This window comes from Heteronotia binoei, chromosome 15, assembly GCF_032191835.1.
Source record: "Heteronotia binoei isolate CCM8104 ecotype False Entrance Well chromosome 15, APGP_CSIRO_Hbin_v1, whole genome shotgun sequence".
Classification (NCBI taxonomy): domain Eukaryota; kingdom Metazoa; phylum Chordata; class Lepidosauria; order Squamata; family Gekkonidae; genus Heteronotia; species Heteronotia binoei.
This window is the reverse complement of record NC_083237.1, coordinates 11,155,014-11,174,027: the sequence shown is the minus strand read 5'-3', so window position 1 is coordinate 11,174,027 and position 19,014 is coordinate 11,155,014. Positions and strand designations below refer to the sequence as shown.

At 46.6% G+C, this 19,014-nt stretch overlaps 1 protein-coding gene across 1 annotated transcript; it reads left to right on the top strand.

Annotated features, from left to right (window-relative positions):
- Nucleotides 1-13,168: 13,168 nt before the first annotated feature.
- Nucleotides 13,169-18,387, top strand: LOC132583012 (vomeronasal type-2 receptor 26-like). Its single transcript, XM_060254678.1, has 4 exons — nt 13,169-13,243; nt 14,075-14,230; nt 15,759-15,885; nt 17,486-18,387. Exons 1-4 carry the CDS (start codon nt 13,169-13,171, stop codon nt 18,385-18,387), a joined length of 1,260 nt encoding a protein of 419 aa, XP_060110661.1.
- Nucleotides 18,388-19,014: the final 627 nt, after the last annotated feature.

Genomic DNA, 19,014 nt, shown 5'->3' with positions numbered 1-19,014 from the left:
ATTGTAACTTGGGATATCCACCTTTGTATACAGGGATCCTTTCCCTCAGAGCATTCTGAAATAAACCAGGCTGATGTTCAACTAATAGCGTTTTTATTGAGAACTAATAGTATAAGCAAAAGCATACAAACACAAAGTACACTTGAAAATCACACACACTAACTCAGAGGAAAATAAAGGTAGTAGCAGGAAATGCTGGTGAGGGAGGGCAATATATACCAGTCTCGTATATTCATAGAAGAGAAAGCAGTCAGCATTTGGGGGCAACAGTGGGATGGCTTCTAGTGCCTTGGCCATACTGGTGGACCCCCTGATAGCACCCGGGTTTTTTTACCACTGTGTGACAGTGTGTTGGTCTGGATGGGCCATTGGCCTGGTCCCACATGGCTTCTCGTATGTTCTTATATTGATGTCAGGAACACACACACACACTGTAATGGGGGCAGTGTGCTTATATTTATATCCAAAAATGATATCTAAGGGAATGCTGATGTGTTTGCATCAAAAGAACTATAGTCTTGATTTGTTTATAGGAACTTTTTCAAAGACAGAGGTCATGCCGAATGGTTTTCTCCCGACAGAGATATGTAACAACTGAGAGGAATTGGATTGTTTTCCCAGAGATGTTTTACACTTCTAATGATACTCGTGTACAGAATGGGGAGATATTATCAGGTAATAAAAAGGTAAAGGTAGTCCCCTGTGCAAGCACCAGTCGTTTCCAACTCTGGGGTGATGTTGCTTTCACAACGTTTTTACGGCAGACTTTTTACGGGGTGGTTTGCAATTGCCTTCCCCAGTCATCTACACTCTCCCCCCCCCCAGCAAGCTGGGGACTCATTTTACCAACCTCGGAAGGATGGAAGTGTGAGTCAACCTGAGCTGGCTACCTGAAACCAACTTCCGCCAGGATCGAACTCAGGACTTGAGCGGAGAGTTCAGACTGCAGTACTGCAGCTTTACCACTCTGCGCTAAAGGGCTCTTACTATCAGGTATTAGGATTACACTAAACAATGATAAGCATATTAAGTGGAAGCAGTTTTGGGGATGAAAGAGGTTAATGCAAAACAAGGCAGTGTTTTCCCCAAGAAATGCATCATTATTTCCTTTGGGAGGGAGACAAAATGCCTTGCAAATCAGCCTTTTGAATCACTTCCAAATAGTTTCCCAAGCTGGTTTTCTGAGTAGCATTCAAGGGGCACCTTCAGGCCAAGCAGTGTCAGGTATAATGTGATTATCTATTTGTAGTGATTTTGTGTGAAGAGAGTATGGGCTTCTTCTCTGCTGGATGCCAGCTACTCAGCTGCAGGGTTGAATGTTAATTCCATGATGATGGGACAACCTCCCCAAGGAAGTATACTCAGTTCCTTCCAGGGGTGGAATTCTAGCAGGAGCTCCTTTGCATAAGAGGCCACAACCCCACCCCCCCTAATGTAGCCAATCCTCCAAGAGCTTACAGGGCTTTTAGTACAGGGCCTCCAAGAGGACTGGATACATCAGGGTGTGTGGCCTAATATGCAAAAGAGCTCCTGCTAGAATTTCACCCCAGGTTCCTTCACTCTCAGACATTAGGAAGCAGCTGATAATGACAGTTCATGGTGAATTTTAATCAAGTATTCTGCCTACTGTCAATTTTCAACCATGATTTTAATACATGGATCTTACGTATGGTATGAATTTTACTATATTTTATTACTATGTACAGTGTAAGCTGCCTCAAGTTTTTTAAGGTAGAAAGGCAGCTAATAAATATTTTATATGAATGTATTTAAAATAAATTTTTAAAGTGCTCCTTCTGTGAGTGGCAGCAATCTCAGTAGACAGAGAGGCGGATGATAGACACATTCAGGAGATATCTGGAGTAGTTCCTCTGATTCATTGCTAGTATCGCACTTCAATCTGATCTATGATTTGACCAAGTGAGCTAAACATCTCGGGATCTGCAACCCTAATTTTTCTATTGCCTGCTTGAAACCCATGAAGCATTCTTGGCAAACCAGATTGCCTGGTGATCACATTGGTGGACTCCAAGTTCTGCAGGAAAACCTTTTTGGATTTATAAGCAAAGAGTGGGACAACTGGAACAGGAGAAAACGTAGGGGAACAATTGGGATTTGCAATATTTCCTCAGCAGGCTTAGTTCAATGTATTCAGAATCTTAAATCCTATCCCCTAATGGATCTAGGGCAAAGATCTTCTTGTTAAAATAGAAACGGTGGGCCACTTTTAGAGACTTGCCAAAAGGATGAATTTTGTAAACAAATAAAACTATTCACCCCCTCCCCCTCCAAAAAAAGCCCCTGAAAGCATTAGTTCAACTGGACACCAGTTAATTCAATTCAACATTGTCTGCACATACAGAAAGTTTTGCAATGGATCCACTACCAAAGTCACAGGTTCATTTTCTTCATATTTGCTCATCATAGCACTTTTGAATCTCTCTCCCTTTGTTTGCATTAAGGTACATAACAAACTTGTGTGCAAAGCTGACAAAACTCTAACCTGTCTGGTGCCAAACTTTCTAAAGTTACTGCTGCAAGAAGTAATTATTTCCCGCTGGAATTGACCAAATCACTGTGATTTGATTTCTGTTCCAAAGCTCCTTTGGCCTTTGAGACCATTCTAGAAATAGAAATAACATCGAAATATTTACAAAACCATCAAGCTATCGATTCTTCGGGTGTTGCCTTCCCAAGACAGATTTGTGATCAGAACATATTTGCTCTGAACAGGCATGGGCTTTTGTTGCTGAAATCTTAATCACGGAAAATCAGTTTCTTTCCAGAAAGGAAATCAGGAGACTCAACCATGCTTCATAGTAGCCTCTTGAAGGAAACCTGAGTCTGAGAAGGCAGAAGAAGGAGACAGAATGATATTGCCAAGGTCCCGGATTATCTAGCTCCCCCTCAAAGGAGATATGTGTTAGCTCCAGTCCCCTATCTCTCAACTCTAATAATACCATCCCACAGAAGGGCCTTTTCTATGGCCCTTTGCAATATCTTTCTTTCAGCAGTGCTTTAGAAAGGTGCCTATGGCTGAGTGGGTTTGTCTTTGTGGTGCAGATAAAGTTGAAATGATTGACCATGGGCGTTTTCCCACAGAGCTTACCATGGAGCAACGTCCCTCTTCACCGCGCAGCATCTGCGCGGATTTCCCACCAAGTGGTCCGCAGAACCAGGAAGTGCCGGGCCTTTTCTGTTGCAAATGTAAACCGCTAAAAACCAGTTTACATTAGCGACCCAAAAGCCGCGGCTCTTCCTGGTTCTGCAGAGCAGTTGGTGGGAAATCCGTGCAGATGCTGCACGGTGAAGAGGGACGTCGCTCCGCGGTAAGCTCTGTGGGAAAATGCCCCATGTTTTGTTTGGGTGTGGCCTATACCCTGGCATACGAGCCAGGTACATTTATTCTTTGTTGGAGGGATGTCTCAGATTTTCTGATTTCAAAATCAGAAATATGCTGTTATCAGATTTTAACCCCCAATTCACAATTAATTGTGCCAAATTTATGGCGTCAGCTAGGAGAATTCGTGAGGATTTTGTAAAGAAGGGGTCCTGAACTGACTGTTTTTTGAATATTTCCAAGCTTGTATTTTATCTTTTCTTAAAGGCCTGAGTACTCTGTATACCATCACAAATGCTACTGAAACTGATATTTATACAGAGACCATGCATAAAGTTGCCAAATTTTGTTCCCATGCAATCAAATTGCATTTTATGGTTTTACAAGTTAATGTTGAGGTACCAGATTGTAATTTTAACTAGTGTATTCCAGTTAATATTTTTTCTGGAGCTGTATAATTTTTATTTTTTTTATTATATGTACTATATTTATTAAGCTAGAAGATGTTTGACCACTACTGTATTATTTGCCATATCTTATTATTCATACTAATGTCCTATATTTTATTTTCACTTTATTTTTTAAATATCTTACGTTTCACCTATTTAGGTCCATATTGTTTTTACAATTTTTATGTCGTTGTTGTTGGCCTGCGTTGTGCTGAACGGATTTTCATTCTTGGCAGGATGTTGGAACTAGTGGTGGTGGTTATGCTTCTGCTTTTACCTTCAACTGCATGCAAAGCAGAGCCCACCAAGTGTGGCATGAAGGATGCACTCCCTGTTCCTCTTGAATGGTTCCAGCTGGGAGATCTCCTCATTGGTGAAATTGCTTCTCATTTATTTTACCATGTGCATGAAATAGATTTCAGACAACATCCAGCTCAGGAGTTATACAGGAATCCATAGTAAGGAATCATTAGGTACCTCTTGTGCACTTTGCCTAACCCTGCATTTTAACACAAGTTGATGGAAGGATGTGGATGGTTGAAGGGGGTGGGGTGGGGGAGATAGACCAGTGTTTGTCCCTCCCCCGCTCTGGGTTCCTCTTTTCCAATCACATTCAGAATCTTATTGACTGAGGCTTGTTTGCAATCCATCTGTCGTGTGTGCATCCAGAAAGAAGACTTTCCTGAGCTAGAGGGGAAGCAGACAGCATTAAGACATTATTATATAGTAGCTTTTATACATGGCAGAGACTCAGAGTCAGTGATAACAAGCTCTTTTAATAAGAGTGACATAGTATAAGGTCACATTACAAGACTGGCGTTGGGGCCCACGGGCCAAACTTATATACATCTCTGGGTTTCTGCGCAAGCACGTTATTGGGTCATTCAAATCGGTGGGGGCTTGCGATTGGTCCTGGGCTGCAGGGATTTGAATCCTGCAGCCCTTTGTTGCCAAGTCCCCTAGCTCAGTCCGTATGGCTCCAATGAGCCAGGCAGAAACGTCCAAAGTCTTCCCTTGAATCCACTAACAGACATCTAACATACATCCTCCAAACTTTTATAGGCAGAGGATGTTTGTAGCACCCTTATCTGAATCACTGCACAAGTAACTCTCTGCTAACTCTACATTCTGTGCTGTCTTGGGGAGGGTGCTTTCATTTAGTCACCACAGCCTCGCCCAACCAAGAGTGGAACTGTTCTTTGGGTCATAGTGAAGTAGGACAAGAGTTTATAATTTTTTTTTTACAGAGAACAGTGAGATGAAAAGATATCTCAGAAAGCGCTGTTATTGAATTTCCAGGCTTTGTGTTCTACCATGTTCTAATGGTTAGATGTCTGCGTGGTAGCACACCCAACCAAACTGACATGCTCACATTCAAACTCCACCACAATTTCTTGTTTCAGTGCGTGGCAAAACACTGATCTCTCGAGCCTTTTTCCTTCTCCTGTTGACATCATTGTTTTTCGTATCTCCATATCTCTTATAGTACAGCTACAAAATCCTACCAACATGTCCTGGCTCTGGTATTTGCTATAATAGAGATCAACAAAAATCCCACATTCTTGCCCAATGTCACTCTTGGGTTCCACAGCTATGACAGCCGCTATGATAAGGAGACCACCCTCAGGTTGCTCTTTAACGTGCATCGATATTTACCTAACTTTGAATGTGATGCCCATAAAAACCTAATTGCTGTCATTGGAAAATTTAGCTCTGATACCTCCTTCCACAAGTCAGACATCCTCAGTCTCTACAAGATTCCACAGGTAAGATTGTATATATTTTAAATTGATCTTTTACTGTTTTTACTGTTGACTGCCTTTACGATGTAACCTGCCATGAGCCTGTTCTACGGTGGGCTAAAAATCAAATCAAATAAATAAGACCTATGATTAGAAGAAGTGATGTAACCAATTATTATTTGGTGTAGTGGTTTGGTGTAGTGGTTGAGTGCGCAGACTCTTATCTGGGAGAACTGGGCTTGATTCCCCACTCCGACACTTGCACTTGCAGGAATGCCTTGGGTTAGCCATAGCTCTCGCAGGAGTTGTCCTTGAAAGGGCAGCTGCTGTGAGAGTTCTCTCAGCCCCACCCACCTCACAGGGGGGAGAAGATATTGAAGATTGTAAGTCGCTCTGAGTCTCTGATTCAGAGAGAAGTGTGGGGTATAAATCTGCAATTTTTCTTCTTTTCTGGGAGTTTTATGGGATGTAAAAGAAGTTGGGGGGTGAATGTCAGTAAAAATGAATGCAAAAAAAGTTGTTTCACTCAAGGGAGGAGAAGAACAAGGATGATATAATGAGGAAGTACTGAGGATAAGCAGTAAAACATCTGCTTTGCTGATAAAGGGGCAGCCTCAGTCTCTAGCATCCTCAGTTAAAGTTATGCTTTAGGTGATCTGACAAACCCTTAACATAAATGCCTGGAGAGCCACTGCCAACCAAATAGGCATTATTGACCATTAGACCAGTTCTTGACTCATTATAAGGCGACACAACACGTTCAAGTGAAAGTATGAGATCCTTTTAAAACTTGGATTTTCAACAAATCACCCTAGGTCTCCACCACCTGTGATGAACCAATGAGAACAATGTTTCAACTCTTGCCAGATCTACAGTTTCCTTCATGAACTATTCCGATAAAACAAAACACTTGCAGTCAACCAGTTCTCTTAACACATCTAATATATACCGATATGTACAATTCCTTTCAGCTGACATATGGCTCACTTGCCCCAGAAGAGAGGGATGCAAACCAGTCCCCTTCCTTTTACCACATGGCTCCGAATGAAGCTCATCTGAATCACGGGATCATCCAGTTACTTCTCCATTTCCAGTGGAACTGGGTTGCCCTTCTTGCTGGGGATGATGACCAGGGAGAACATTTCTTGAAGGTCCTGGAGCCACTGCTTTCCCAAAATGGCATCTGCTCAGCTTTGAGACTGAAAATTCCTACCAAACACAATTGGAACGACTTGGATAATCTCACTGATATGTTTTTAAACATATATCTACCTTTTAGAGACTGCAAAGCCAACACATTTATCCTCTATGGAGACTCAACGGTCCTTTTGGGACTCACTCTTCTATTTCTCGGCAATCCCAGTTATAAGGAAGATGCATCATTGAGAAAAGTGTGGATTATGACACCACAAATTGATTTTTCACTGACAAGTCTTCAGAGGGAATGGGATTTTGAGTTCTTCTATGGAACCATTTCCTTCACATTTCACTCAAATGAACCTCCTGGCTTCCAGAACTTTCTTCAAGATGTAAAGCCCTTTGAGAAACAAGAGAATGGTTTTCTCAAGGTTTTCTGGGAGCAGGCATTTGACTGTTTCTATCCCAATCCCCAGGAGCCAATGGCCATCAGTGAAACATGTACTGGGGAGGAGAGGTTGGAGAGTCTTCCTAGTTCTCTTTTTGAAATGGGCATGACTGGCCACAGCTACAGCATTTACAATGCTGTCTATGCCATAGCACATGCTGTTCATGTGCTGTACTCATCCCAATTCAATCACAGGGCAATGGACAGTGGTGGAATAATGGAACTTTATGATGTCCAACCTTGGCAGGTACAATTGATCCAAGAAAACGTCTCTTTAGCATGTCTATGATGGTAGAAAACGAGCACTTTTCCTGACTGGCCCGATAATAAACACAGTATATGGAATCAACTTTTATGCCTTCTTATTCCTAGTGATAATCAAAAAAGCAAAATAGTCACTATAGATTTCATTTCATTCACTGTAAATGAAAAATTAATAGACTTAGTTATTCTGAAATGATATGAAGTTATAACATTTGTATTATATCAACACTCAGACTTCAGTGTTTTGCTTCCTTTTCTGCTTTCAACTAGGTCCACCCTGTTCTACAAGGCATTGCATTTAATAACTCAGCTGGAGAAAGAGTCTCTTTTAATGATAAATGGGATATGGGAGATGGATTTGATATAACAAACATGGTCACATTCCCAAACAAGTCATTCCACAGGGTAAAAATTGGACAGATAAATCCCAATGCAGCTGAAGGAGAAAAATTCATCATTCATGAGAATATGATTGTATGGCAAACCATTTTTAATGAGGTATATATTTCTGTTTTCTAAGGTGCTTCTCCACTCTCTGGGTTGTTAACTGAGGGCCATGTTTTGTTTTGTTCTGATTTGCCTATCATGGTTTTTTTCTTGATTGATTCATCTCATTCTTCAGGACAAGCCAGGGTCTGCACTGAAACACTTCAGATATATGTATAAATTCAAAAATATTTGTACATTTTAGAACATTTGAAACCAACAACAGGTTTTCCAGGTATGTGTGATGGTGAAAAAAAATGTTACCTTTGGCAGATTAATATGGCAGTCATGGAAAAAAAAAACACAGTCTTGCATTTGATTTGCCACTGCCTGTGTTTCCTTTTATTAATCGCACTTGGACTAGCTTTCCACCACTTAAAGGAGTCCTTCTTACCTTTTACAGCTTCCATTACTTTGTTTGTTAACCATGCAGGCCTTCTCTTATACCTGTTTGTGCCTTTCCTAACTTGTGGTATATATTTTATCTGAGCTTCTAGGATTGTAGTTTTAAATAGCCTCCAAGCTTCCCCAAGGGTTTTGACAGTATTTAACTTTCCTTTCAGTTTCCTCTTCACATGCCTCCTCATCTCAGAGAATTTTCCACTTTTAAAGTTAAACGTGGTTGTGCTGGTCTTTTGGGGCAACTCTCTATTTTTACAAATGATGAAATCAATAACATTATGGTCACTGCTCCCAAGCGGTGCGATCTCTTTTACATCTCTCACCAAGTCTTGGGCATTACTTAGGACCAAATCCAGGATCACCCCACCCCTGATAGGTTCAGAGATCATCTGCTCCATAGCACAGTCATTGAGAGCATCTAGAAACTCAATCTCTTTCTCTCAACCAGAACACATATTGACCCAATCAATCTGCGGGTAATTAAAATCACCTATGATGACACAGTTTTTACGTCTAGCCACCATCTTTAAGCCTTCCATCATATTATAGTCATCCTCTATCTTTTGATTTGGTGGGCGATAACAAACTCCCATGGTTAACCCTCTATTTCAACCCAAAGCATTTCTAGATGGGAATCCAAATTCTCTGACCAGAGTCTTACTGGACCGTATGCCCTCTCTGACATACAGAGCCACCCCACCTCCAACCCTTCCCTCCCTATTCTTCCGATATAACTTATATCCAGGAATCACTATGTCCCACTGATTCTCCTCATTCCACCAAGTTTCTGAAATTCGGCCCCGCAAAGGCCGCGCCGCAAAGCGGCTGCGCGCCACAGGGCCGCCTTTTGCCTCCCTGGAAGGAGGGGAGGCTGCCTTTGAGCTTCCCTCCATCCGGGAGTGGCAGTGGGGCAGAGCGTCGGGGCTCTTGTAGCCTCGGCCCCGCCCTCCCAGCTCAGTTGCGTTGCCGCTCTCGGCCAGGGCGAATGTTTCCTGGCTCCTGGGGCCGAGAGCGGAGGCGGGCCGCGTCGGGCTGGCCGGCTCTGCGGCAGCGGCGGCGCGGTCGGGCCGGTGAGCTCCTGGGGGAGCAGACTGCTGGGCGTGCGGCCTAGCGGCTTTGGCCGCGGGCGGAGTCGGGCCGCGTCGGGCCGGCCGGCTCTGCGGCGGCCGCGGCCGGGCCGGGCCGGCGAGCTCCCGGGGCAGCCGGCTGCGGGGTGTCGGCCTGGCCTCTTGGGCCAGGAGCGGAGGTGGGCCGCGTCGGTCTGGCCGGCCCTGCGGCGGCCGCGGCGGTCGGGCCGGCGCGCTCCCGCGGGAGCAGACCGCGGGGCTTCCGGCTTGTAGGCCGGGGGCCTCTGGGTGGGCGTGCCTGAGCCGAGCTGTGGCCGGCTTGCAGGGGGGTTAAGCGAGGTTTTGCCCCCTCCCCCCCTTGTCAATACAGGCGGGTGGCCGCGGCTCTTCGGGGTCGGTTCCCCCCCCTCCCTCCGTCAACGGTTCATGTACTGGAGGGGTTTTGGCCTGGTCCAACATGACGTATCTTGGTTTTCTGTGGCGTAGAGTGATGGATTGGATGGGCCTTTGGGCTGATCCAGCATGTTTTCGTTTATATTCTTATGTGAAACAGAGTGATGGTTTGGATGGGCCATTGGTATGATCCCGCATAGTTGCTCTTATGTGAAACAGAGTGAGGGTTCGATGGGCCATTGGTCTGATCCAGCATGGTTTCTCTTATGTTCTTATGTCAAACAGAGTGAGGGTTGGATGGGCCATTGGTCTGATCCAGCATGGTTTCTCTTATGTTCTTATGTGAAACAGAGTGAGGGTTGGATGGGCCATTGGTCTGATCCAGCATGGTTTCTCTTATGGGACGCTGAGTGATGGATTGGATGGCCATTGGTCTGATCCAGCATGGTTTCTCTTATGTTCTTGGGTGACACAGAGTGATGGATTGGATGGGCCATTGGTCTGCTCCAGCATGGTTTCGCTTATATTCTTATGTGAAACAGAGTGATGGGTTGGATGGGCCATTGGTATGATCCAGCATGGTTTCTCTTAGGTGTCGCTGAGTGAGGGATTGGATGGGCCATTGGTCTGATCCAGCATGGTTTCTCTTATGTTCTTATGTGACGCTGAGTGAGGTATTGGATGGCCATTGGTCTGATCCAGCATAGTTTCTCTTATGTTCTTGTGTGACACAGAGTGATGGATTGGATGGGCCATTGGTCTGATCCAGCAGGGTTTCGCTTTTGTTATTAGGCGACACAGAGTGATGGTTTGGATGGGCCACTGGTCTGATCCAGCATGGTTTCGTTTACGTTCTTACGTGACGCTGAGTGTTGGATTGGAGGGGACATTGGCTGATCCAGCATGGTTTCTCTTGTGTTTTTGTGTGACACAGAGTGATGGATTGGATGGGCCATTGGTCTGATCCAGCATGGTTTTGCTTATGTTCCCCTGTGACACAGAGTGATGGTTTGGAGGGGCCATTGGTCTGATCCAGCATGGTTTCGCTTATGTTCTTATTTGACACCGAGTTCTGGTTTGGATGGGCCATTGGTCTGATCCGGCATGGTTTCTCGTATGTTCTTGTGTGACAATGAGTGATGGATTGGATGGGCCATTTGTCTGGTCCAGCACGTTTTCTCTTGTGTTCTTGTGTGACACGGAGTGGCGGATTGGAGGGGCCATCGGCCTGATCCAGCATGGTTTCGTTTATGTTCTTGTGTGGCACGGAGTGGTGGACTGGGTGGGCCGTTGGTCTGGTCCAGCACGGTTTCTCTTGTGTTCTTGTGTGACACGGAATGGTGGTTTGGATGGGCCATTGGTCTGCTCCAGCATGGCTTCGCTTATGTTCTTATGTGACACAGAGTGATGGTTGGGATGGGCCATTTGTCTGATCCAGCATGGTTTTTCTTATGTTCTTGTGTAACACAGAGTGATGGATGGGAGGGGCCATTGGTCTGATCCAGCATGGTTTCTCTTATGTTCCTGTGTGACACAGAGTGATGGTTTGGATGGGCCATGGGTCTGATCTAGCACGGTTTCTCTTATGTTCTTATGTGACTTTGTGACAGTCGGCCAATGTTGCTATGGTCTGTATGGCGTTCTGGGCTCATCAGTAGGATATGGGGCCTAAAGATGAAGATGATATGGCGCAGTGGGCCACCTTATCTTTTAACAAAATGATGGCATTTTAAACGATGCACGTGGTGAGCCCCCTCGCCGTCCATACTAGGGTGTCAGACCGGGTTGCCGGAGACGGCTCAGGCCAGGAGTCGACACAATTTTCTGGGTCGCACCGAATTCTGTTTTCAGTGGCCGTCGGGTGGGGGCCAATTTGGCGGCCCGGAACGTTTGGTGGTCTGTGCACCACATGGCGACGTCAAATTTGGAAGAATTGGGCTGCAGGTATGGTGATCCACCGGAGCAGTGGTTTTGGGCATTTGTTGCTTAATCGTCCCAGAACGGGGCCGGGGGTGACGGTGTAAGCGTCAACTCTATGGGCTGAAGGGGGGGAGTGTGCAGAGTCACCCCCCCCCCTCGTTAAGTCATTTCAGGCGGTTATGGGCCTGGCCCGGGTTAAGTGCGGGTGACTTGGTATAGGGCCTGCAACCATTTTCATGAGCGGGCCGCAGCTTCCGCCTTTACTGAAGGCGGTAGCTGAGCTCCGGGCCATCGTGTGGGGGTGGCCTGGAGTTCGACCCCTCTGGCCATCAATTATGGGCCTTGATGGTCGGTCTGGGTACCTTCCTTTGTCAGCACTCACCTCAGTGGGAATGAGCGGGGCGGGAAGGACAGCCTCCCCCCCCCAATTTTGTCTGAAGCCGGTGGCGGAGCTCCGGGCCATCGTGTGGGGGTGGCCTGGGGTCCGACTCACCTGGCTGCCACTTTAGTGTTCGGCTGTCTGCTTGGGCCGGGTTTAGTCGAGCGTGCCAGTCTGTTGGCTTACCCGGCCCTGTGGTGACCTGGGGGGATGGTCGGGGTACCTTCCTTTGTTTGCATTCTCCTCGGAGGGAATGATCGCGGTTGGTGGGGCAGCTCTCCCCCCCCCTTTTTCTTGTCAGTAAAGTCGGTGGCGGAGCCCCCGGCCATCGTGTGGTGGTGGCCTGGAGTCTGACTAACCGGGCGCCTATTCTACTGGTCTGGCTGGACGCTCGGGACCCGGCGGGGTCGGGCGGGCTTGACGGAAGGCGAGTCTGGCCCTGTAGCGGTCTTGGCGAAGGTCTGGGTACCTTTCTTCTTTCTCCTGGCAGGAAGGGCATGGGGGTACAGTGCCGGCCAGGTGAAATTCATCTGCCATTGTGGGTAATCGGTCTGAAGGGACGAGCTTCATGTCGGTGGTTGAAGGCAGATTTTCTGCTGGATCCAATTCCTGGGGAGTCATGGTAGCTCGCCAGGCGATAGTGGCTGGGCATTTCTGTTACCTTGTCCCCAGGTACACGGAGGGTGCCGAACTTATCACTCGACAAGGCAGGACGGGTAGACATATGCGCTGCCGGGATAGTCGGCCCTATGTTGCGGTGGTTGTATGTCATTCTGTGCGCTTCGGAATAATATCGGGCCTGAAGGTTAGGCTTATCTGACATAGTTGGCCGCCGCGGCTTCTTGCAAGACGATTAGCGTTTCAAATCCAGTCCGGGATTTGGAGTCCCAAGTGGTCGAAAGGTTGCTGCATGAGCTGGGTGCGCAGGATGCGCAGGGCGAGCCTCCCCGCCGTTCATACTAGGAGGTTTAACCGGGTTTGCCTGATACGGCTTAGGCCATGTGACGGCACGATTTTCGGCAGTCGCGCCTGCTCTTGTTTTGACATTCTTCGGGTGGAGGCCGTTTTGGCTGCCCGGAATCGATTGGTGGTCTGGACGTCACATGGCGACGTCAAATTTCCTAAGAGTTGGGCTGCCGGTATGCCGATCTACCGGATCAATGGTTACTGGGCACTTGTCGTTTATTCGTCCCTGTGTGGGGCCGGGAGTTACGGTGTAAGCGTCAACGCTATGTGCTGTAGGGGGGATGGTACAGAGTCACCCCCCCCCTTGTTAAGTCATTTCGGGTGGCTATGGGTCTGGCCCCGGCCAAGCGTGGATGGACTGGGTATAGGATTGCACCATTTTTTCCAAATGGGGGCCACATCCACTGCTGCACCAGTGGGCTTTCCAGGTCTGTCCATCAAGAGGTGGGTGTCCTGCCATGGTGGGCTGATTCGTTTTTGGTCTGTATGGTGTTGGGGCGGCCCATTATGCAAGGAGATCGCCTGCGTCAGACTTGGTGCTGTGGGTGCAGGCAGTGGCAGAACGCTGGAGCGCCTGGGGGATGAGTTGGCCGCAGCTCCTACCGTTACTAAAGCGGTAGCTGAGCCCTGAGGTATCGTGCGGGGGGGACCCGGAGTCCTACCCCTCTGGCCGTCAATTATTGGCAGGTCTGGCTGGCTGCCAGGGCCTAGTTGGGTCGAGCGGGCCAGACGAAGGCGTTATCTGGCCCTGTGGTGGCCTTGAAGGTCGGTCTGGGTACCTTCCTTTGTTCGCATTCCCCTTGATGGGAATGATCGGGGTGGGAGGGCCCCCCCCCGTTTTGTATAAGCCGGTGGTGGAGCTCCGGGCCATCGTGTGGGGGTGGCCTGGAGCCGACATAACGGGCCACCACTTTAGAGTCTGGCTGCCTGCTTGGGCCCGGTGGGGCCGAGTGGGCCAGGCGGAAGCCTCACCTGGCCCTGTGGCGGCCTCTGGGGGGATGGTCTGGGTACCTTCCTCTGTTTGCATTCCCCTTGTGGGAATGACCGGGGTTGATGGGGCAGTCCCCCCCCTTGTTTTTAGCAGTCAGTGGCGGAGCTCCGGGCCATCGTGCGGGGGTGGCCTGGAGTCCGACTTACCGGGCGCCTATTGCACCGGCCTGGCTGGACACTCGGGACCCAGCGGGGTCGAGTGGGCCCGACGAAAGGCGAATCTGGCCCTGTGCCGGCCTTAGCGAAGGTCTGGGCACCTTCCTTCTTCCTCCTGGTAGGAAGGGCATGGGGGTGCAGTGCCGGCTAGATGTGATGCATCTGCCGATGTGGGGAATGGGGCCATTCGGCAAGGGCGAGCGGCCTTGGCTGCTCGGTGGGGCGCCATTGCCTAAGCAGAGGCTTGGCATGGGCGGTGGCAGAAGGTGCAAGGGGTTTATACCTTGCAGGTGAGCACCCAGGCAGCTGCACCTGTTCGTGCAGTCGATACGCAGGAGCGGCAGATGGGCTTTACGGCTCAATGCTGTACAATGCGGATCGTATTCATGCCTCCTCCTAAATTCGCCTCCTTCTGGGTATCGGGGCAGAAGTTTAGGGGAGGGCTTTGGCCTGGCCGGCCTGGCATTAGCCAGAATCTTATGGCTCGTGCTGGGGGCAGGGTGCATCGCCCTTCGTGGGACTTGGCGGGTTCTGTGGAAGACCCCAGGGCTTGTCCCACTGTAGGTTGCCCTTGCCGTGTTAATTGTGTTAATTAAATAAAGTGGCCCGTTTCCCCAACATTCTGTGTCAGCCTCTTTATTCCGACTAGGGGGGCAATTCCCACAATGTCTGTTTTCTCCCGACACTAAACATTCCAACTCACCAATTTTACTTTGAACACTTGTAGCATTTGTGTGGAAACATCTATAATTTCGTGGGAAGGGTGGGATATAAATCCTAAATAAAATAAATAAATAAATAAATAAATAAATAAATAAATAAATAAATAAATAAATAAATAAATAAATAAATAAACAATTTCCCAGGCAAGCTAGGCCCGCCACCTTCCTCCTGCCGCCTCGAGACTCTGGCAGGCAGTCCATTCTGTTTGTCACCATCTCACTGGACAACTCTGATCCATTACCCAGTAGAAAAGTAAGAGTTAACCCTTCATCTCTTTGAGATGAGTCCTTTGAGATGAGTCCTCCTGTTGGCTTAGATTTAGTTTAAAAACTGCTCTGCCACCTTTTTGATTTTAAGCGCCAGCAGCCTGGTTCCATCTAGGGACAAGTGGAGACCATCTCTTTTGTACAGCTCCCGCTTGTTCCAGAAAGCATCCCAGTGCCTAACAAACTGAAACCCTTCCTCCTTACACCATCGTCTCATCCATACATTGAGACTTTTATTTTGTGACTGTCTCTCCAGCCCTGCACGTGAAACAGGTAACACTTCTGAGGGCTAAGAGCCCTTTAGCTCCCGCCCTTCGGCTCGCGCCAAAGGCTCGCACCTCTGACAAGGCGCAGCTAAATAATGCAAAGAGGGTGGGGAACACAGCCACTCCTAATCGATCAGCAGCAATCACCTTCAGCCCTTCACATGAACTCAGAAGTTTTCAGCAACTCCCCCAGCTGCTAAGCCACAAACCTCATGCTTGTAGCAATTCTCTACTCTATCAGAGCTTTAATGGGCCTAGAATTAATTGATTATAGATATCATAATGATATGATGATCATAATTGCTTATGTCTTTCTGCATCCCTCAGCTGTAATGTCTAACATTCTCTTCCTAAATTTCTTTAGACATGGCCCCTTTCTCTGTGTAGCGATTACTGCAAACCTGGCTATCATAAGAAAAAGAGGGAAGGGCAGCCATTTTGCTGCTATGATTGTGTTCCATGCCCAGGAGGGAAGATTTCAATCCAAACAAGTATGTAATTTGACTGTCAAATTTTGATGCAATTGAAAAAAGCCTTGTTAAGGTGATTTGCGCCTCTCTATGATTTTCAAAAATTCATCCATTAGGCAGTCTAAAGTAATTTCAGATCCAAAACCTTTTCCGAAATGGTTAGAAAAGGATCTAACGAATGCATCGTGATCAAGGAGGCTGCCTATGTAAAGCCAACATACCCTTGACTAATTCTTATAGAATCATTGATCAAATTACTTGGGACCAAAAAGCACATGGGGAGGGATGGTGGCTCAGTGGTAGAGCATCTGCTTGGTAAGCAGAAGATCCCAGGTTCAATCCCTGGCATCTCCAAAAAAGGATCCAGGCAAATAGGTGTGAAAAACTTCAGCTTGAGACCCTGGAGAGCTGCGGCAAGTCTGAGTAGACAACACTGACTTTGATGGACCAAGGGTCTGATTCAGTTTAAGGCAGCTTCATATGTCCGTATGTCCATATTGCAAGACTGTCTCCCCCACCCTCCCAAGATGATTCCTCCTTCTATGGATATTTTAACAACTTTATGGGTAATCCCATATGACTCAGTCATCCTGTATGATTGCATATATCATGCAGAACTTTAACAGTGAAAAAATGATCCTGCAAATTGCCTTCCAAACAAGTCACACAGTGAGCCTCAGAAGTGTCAGAATCAGCATCATCCAGGGTTTCCACAAAACTTAAAAAAAAAAATCTGAGTAGTGGTTTTAAAAAGTTCATATTCTGCATTACCATAAATGTTACAGAATTGTCAAGAAACTGAGCTCCTTTCATCTGGAGTTTCACAAGTTTCCTTTACTTCAGTTTTTAAAAACTTCAAATTCGACATTGCTGCATTTTCTGAGGAAACTATAAGGCAGGTCAAGCTTTGTATGAAGGAAGGATCAATTGAAGAGTGGTCATTTCAACAAACCAGGGCTAAATCTGAGTAATAAAGACATAGGGGAATGAAGGAGGGATGGGGGTGAGTCTATCTCACTCAGTATTATACCTGGGGAGCATATTTGTGTTGCAGTGTTCACTTTGGCACAACTTGGAGGCTGGTATTAGAAAACCAGATCTTATTGTATCAGTGTAAAGATCAAATAGTTAAAAATCAATGCAGAAAAACAATGACAACAACTATAATATATAACCACAGCATGATTTAGAATACCATCTGAGTTTTTAGAATACCAGCATTTCAAATCCAATAATGAGTTGAAAAAGGAAAGGTCCCCTGTGCAAGCACCAGTCGTTTCCGACTGGGGTGACGTTGCGTTCACAACGTTTTCATGGCAGACTTTTTACGGGGTGGTTTTCCATTGCCTTCCCCAGTCTTTCACACTTTCCCCCCAGCAAGCTGGGTACTCATTTTACCGACCTCAGAAGGATGGAAGGCTGAGTCAACCTTGAGCTGTCTACCTGAACCAGTTTTCGATGGGATAGATCTCAGGTCGTGAGCAGAGAGTTCAGATCACAGTACTGCAGTATTGCTGCTTTACCACTCTGTGTTGATATGCCCCTAAAACTAAATATGCCCCTAAAGCTCCCATGTAACGTTTCATATAATGGCCGCTGATAATCTTCCCCCCCCCCCCAGATATGGACAATTGCATCAAATGCCACAGTGATCAATATCCAAGCAAAAACAAAGACGGATGCATCGCCAAGACATTAAGCTTCTTGTCTTTTGAAGAACCTTTAGGAATTAGTTTGGCTTCCATAGCTGTCTGTTTTTCCCTCATCACAGCCACAGTGCTAGGAATCTTCATTAAGCACAAAGACACCCCCATTGTCAAAGCCAACAACCGAGAGATCACCTACGTACTTCTCATCGCTCTCCTGCTCTGCTCACTTTCTTCTCTTCTATTCCTTGGCCGACCAAGGAAGGTGACCTGCTTCCTCCGACAGTCTGCTTTCGGCATCATCTTCTCAGTGGCTGTTTCCTGTGTTTTGGCCAAAACCATTACTGTGGTTGTAGCTTTCATGGCCACCAAACCAGGGTCCAGCATGAGGAAGTGGGTGGGGAAATGGCTGGCTAACTCCATCATCCTTTCCTGTTCCCTTGTTCAAGCCAGCATTTCTATGGTGTGGCTGGCAACCTCACCACCTTTTCCTGATTTTGACACAGAGTCTCTGACAAAAAGTATGATACTAGAATGTAATGAGGGGTCTGTCACTATGTTTTATATTGTCTTGGGCTACATGGGGCTTTTATCCCTCATCAGCTTCACGGTGGCTTTTCTAGCCAGGAAGTTGCCAGACAGCTTTAATGAAGCCAAGTTCATCACTTTCAGCATGTTGATCTTTTGTAGTGTTTGGGTCTCTTTTGTTCCAGCCTATCTGAGCAGCAAAGGGAAATCCATGACAGCCGTGGAGATCTTTTCTATTTTGGTGTCTAGTGCTGGGTTACTAGGCTGTATCTTTTCCCCCAAATGCTATATCATTGCATTGAAACCTGAGCTGAACAGAAAAGAGGCACTAATAAGGAGAAAAAAATAACTAGGCATTGTGATTCCTATTTCCTCTCTTTTTTTCTTTAGAAACATTCATCCTAACACACACACACACACACCAGCAAGTGGGCACACTTAAAAAAATAGGAAAGGTAGTGAAGTTTTAAGAAGGGGATTTTTTGCTTTACATTGTCTGATTGATTGATTAAGATTTATATCCCAACATACCCTGCAAATAGACTCAGAATGCCTTCTGTTTTATCAAACAATTAAACATTCCATAAAACATTGAATCTACAAAACATTAATTCCAAGGAAAAATTTCAATGAATCATTTAAAATACCTAACTGGCAGTTCAGCAGTCAGTTACATTTAAGTGCTCAGTAAGTCCATACCAGAAAAAGGTGGTGGATCATTCCAATTTAATAACTCAGCTGTTACTGGAGACAATAAATGTGAATGATCCATGGAGTAATTCAAGCAGTTGAAGCAATTGACACTGGGTGGGGCATATTCTTTCATGTCTGCTGCCTCAACCTGAATGTCTGGTGAAACAACTCAATTTTATAGACTCTCCTGATCTCATTTGGGAGCATGGTCCACCAGGCCAAGACAGGGTACCAACTAGTGAAAAGAACAGAAGGGGGGATTTGTCTCAGGACCCAGACAGGT

Bases quoted from the DNA above. Each gene is read 5' to 3' on its own strand.
- LOC132583012 (XM_060254678.1), top strand. From the start codon at position 13,169: ATGCCGATCTACCGGATCAATGGTTACTGGGCACTTGTCGTTTATTCG. The intron at 14,231-15,758 runs GTCTGGGCACCT...AAATTTCTTTAG, and splicing joins CTGTGCCGGCCTTAGCGAAG to ACATGGCCCCTTTCTCTGTG. The intron at 15,886-17,485 runs GTATGTAATTTG...CCCCCCCCCCAG, and splicing joins GAAGATTTCAATCCAAACAA to ATATGGACAATTGCATCAAA.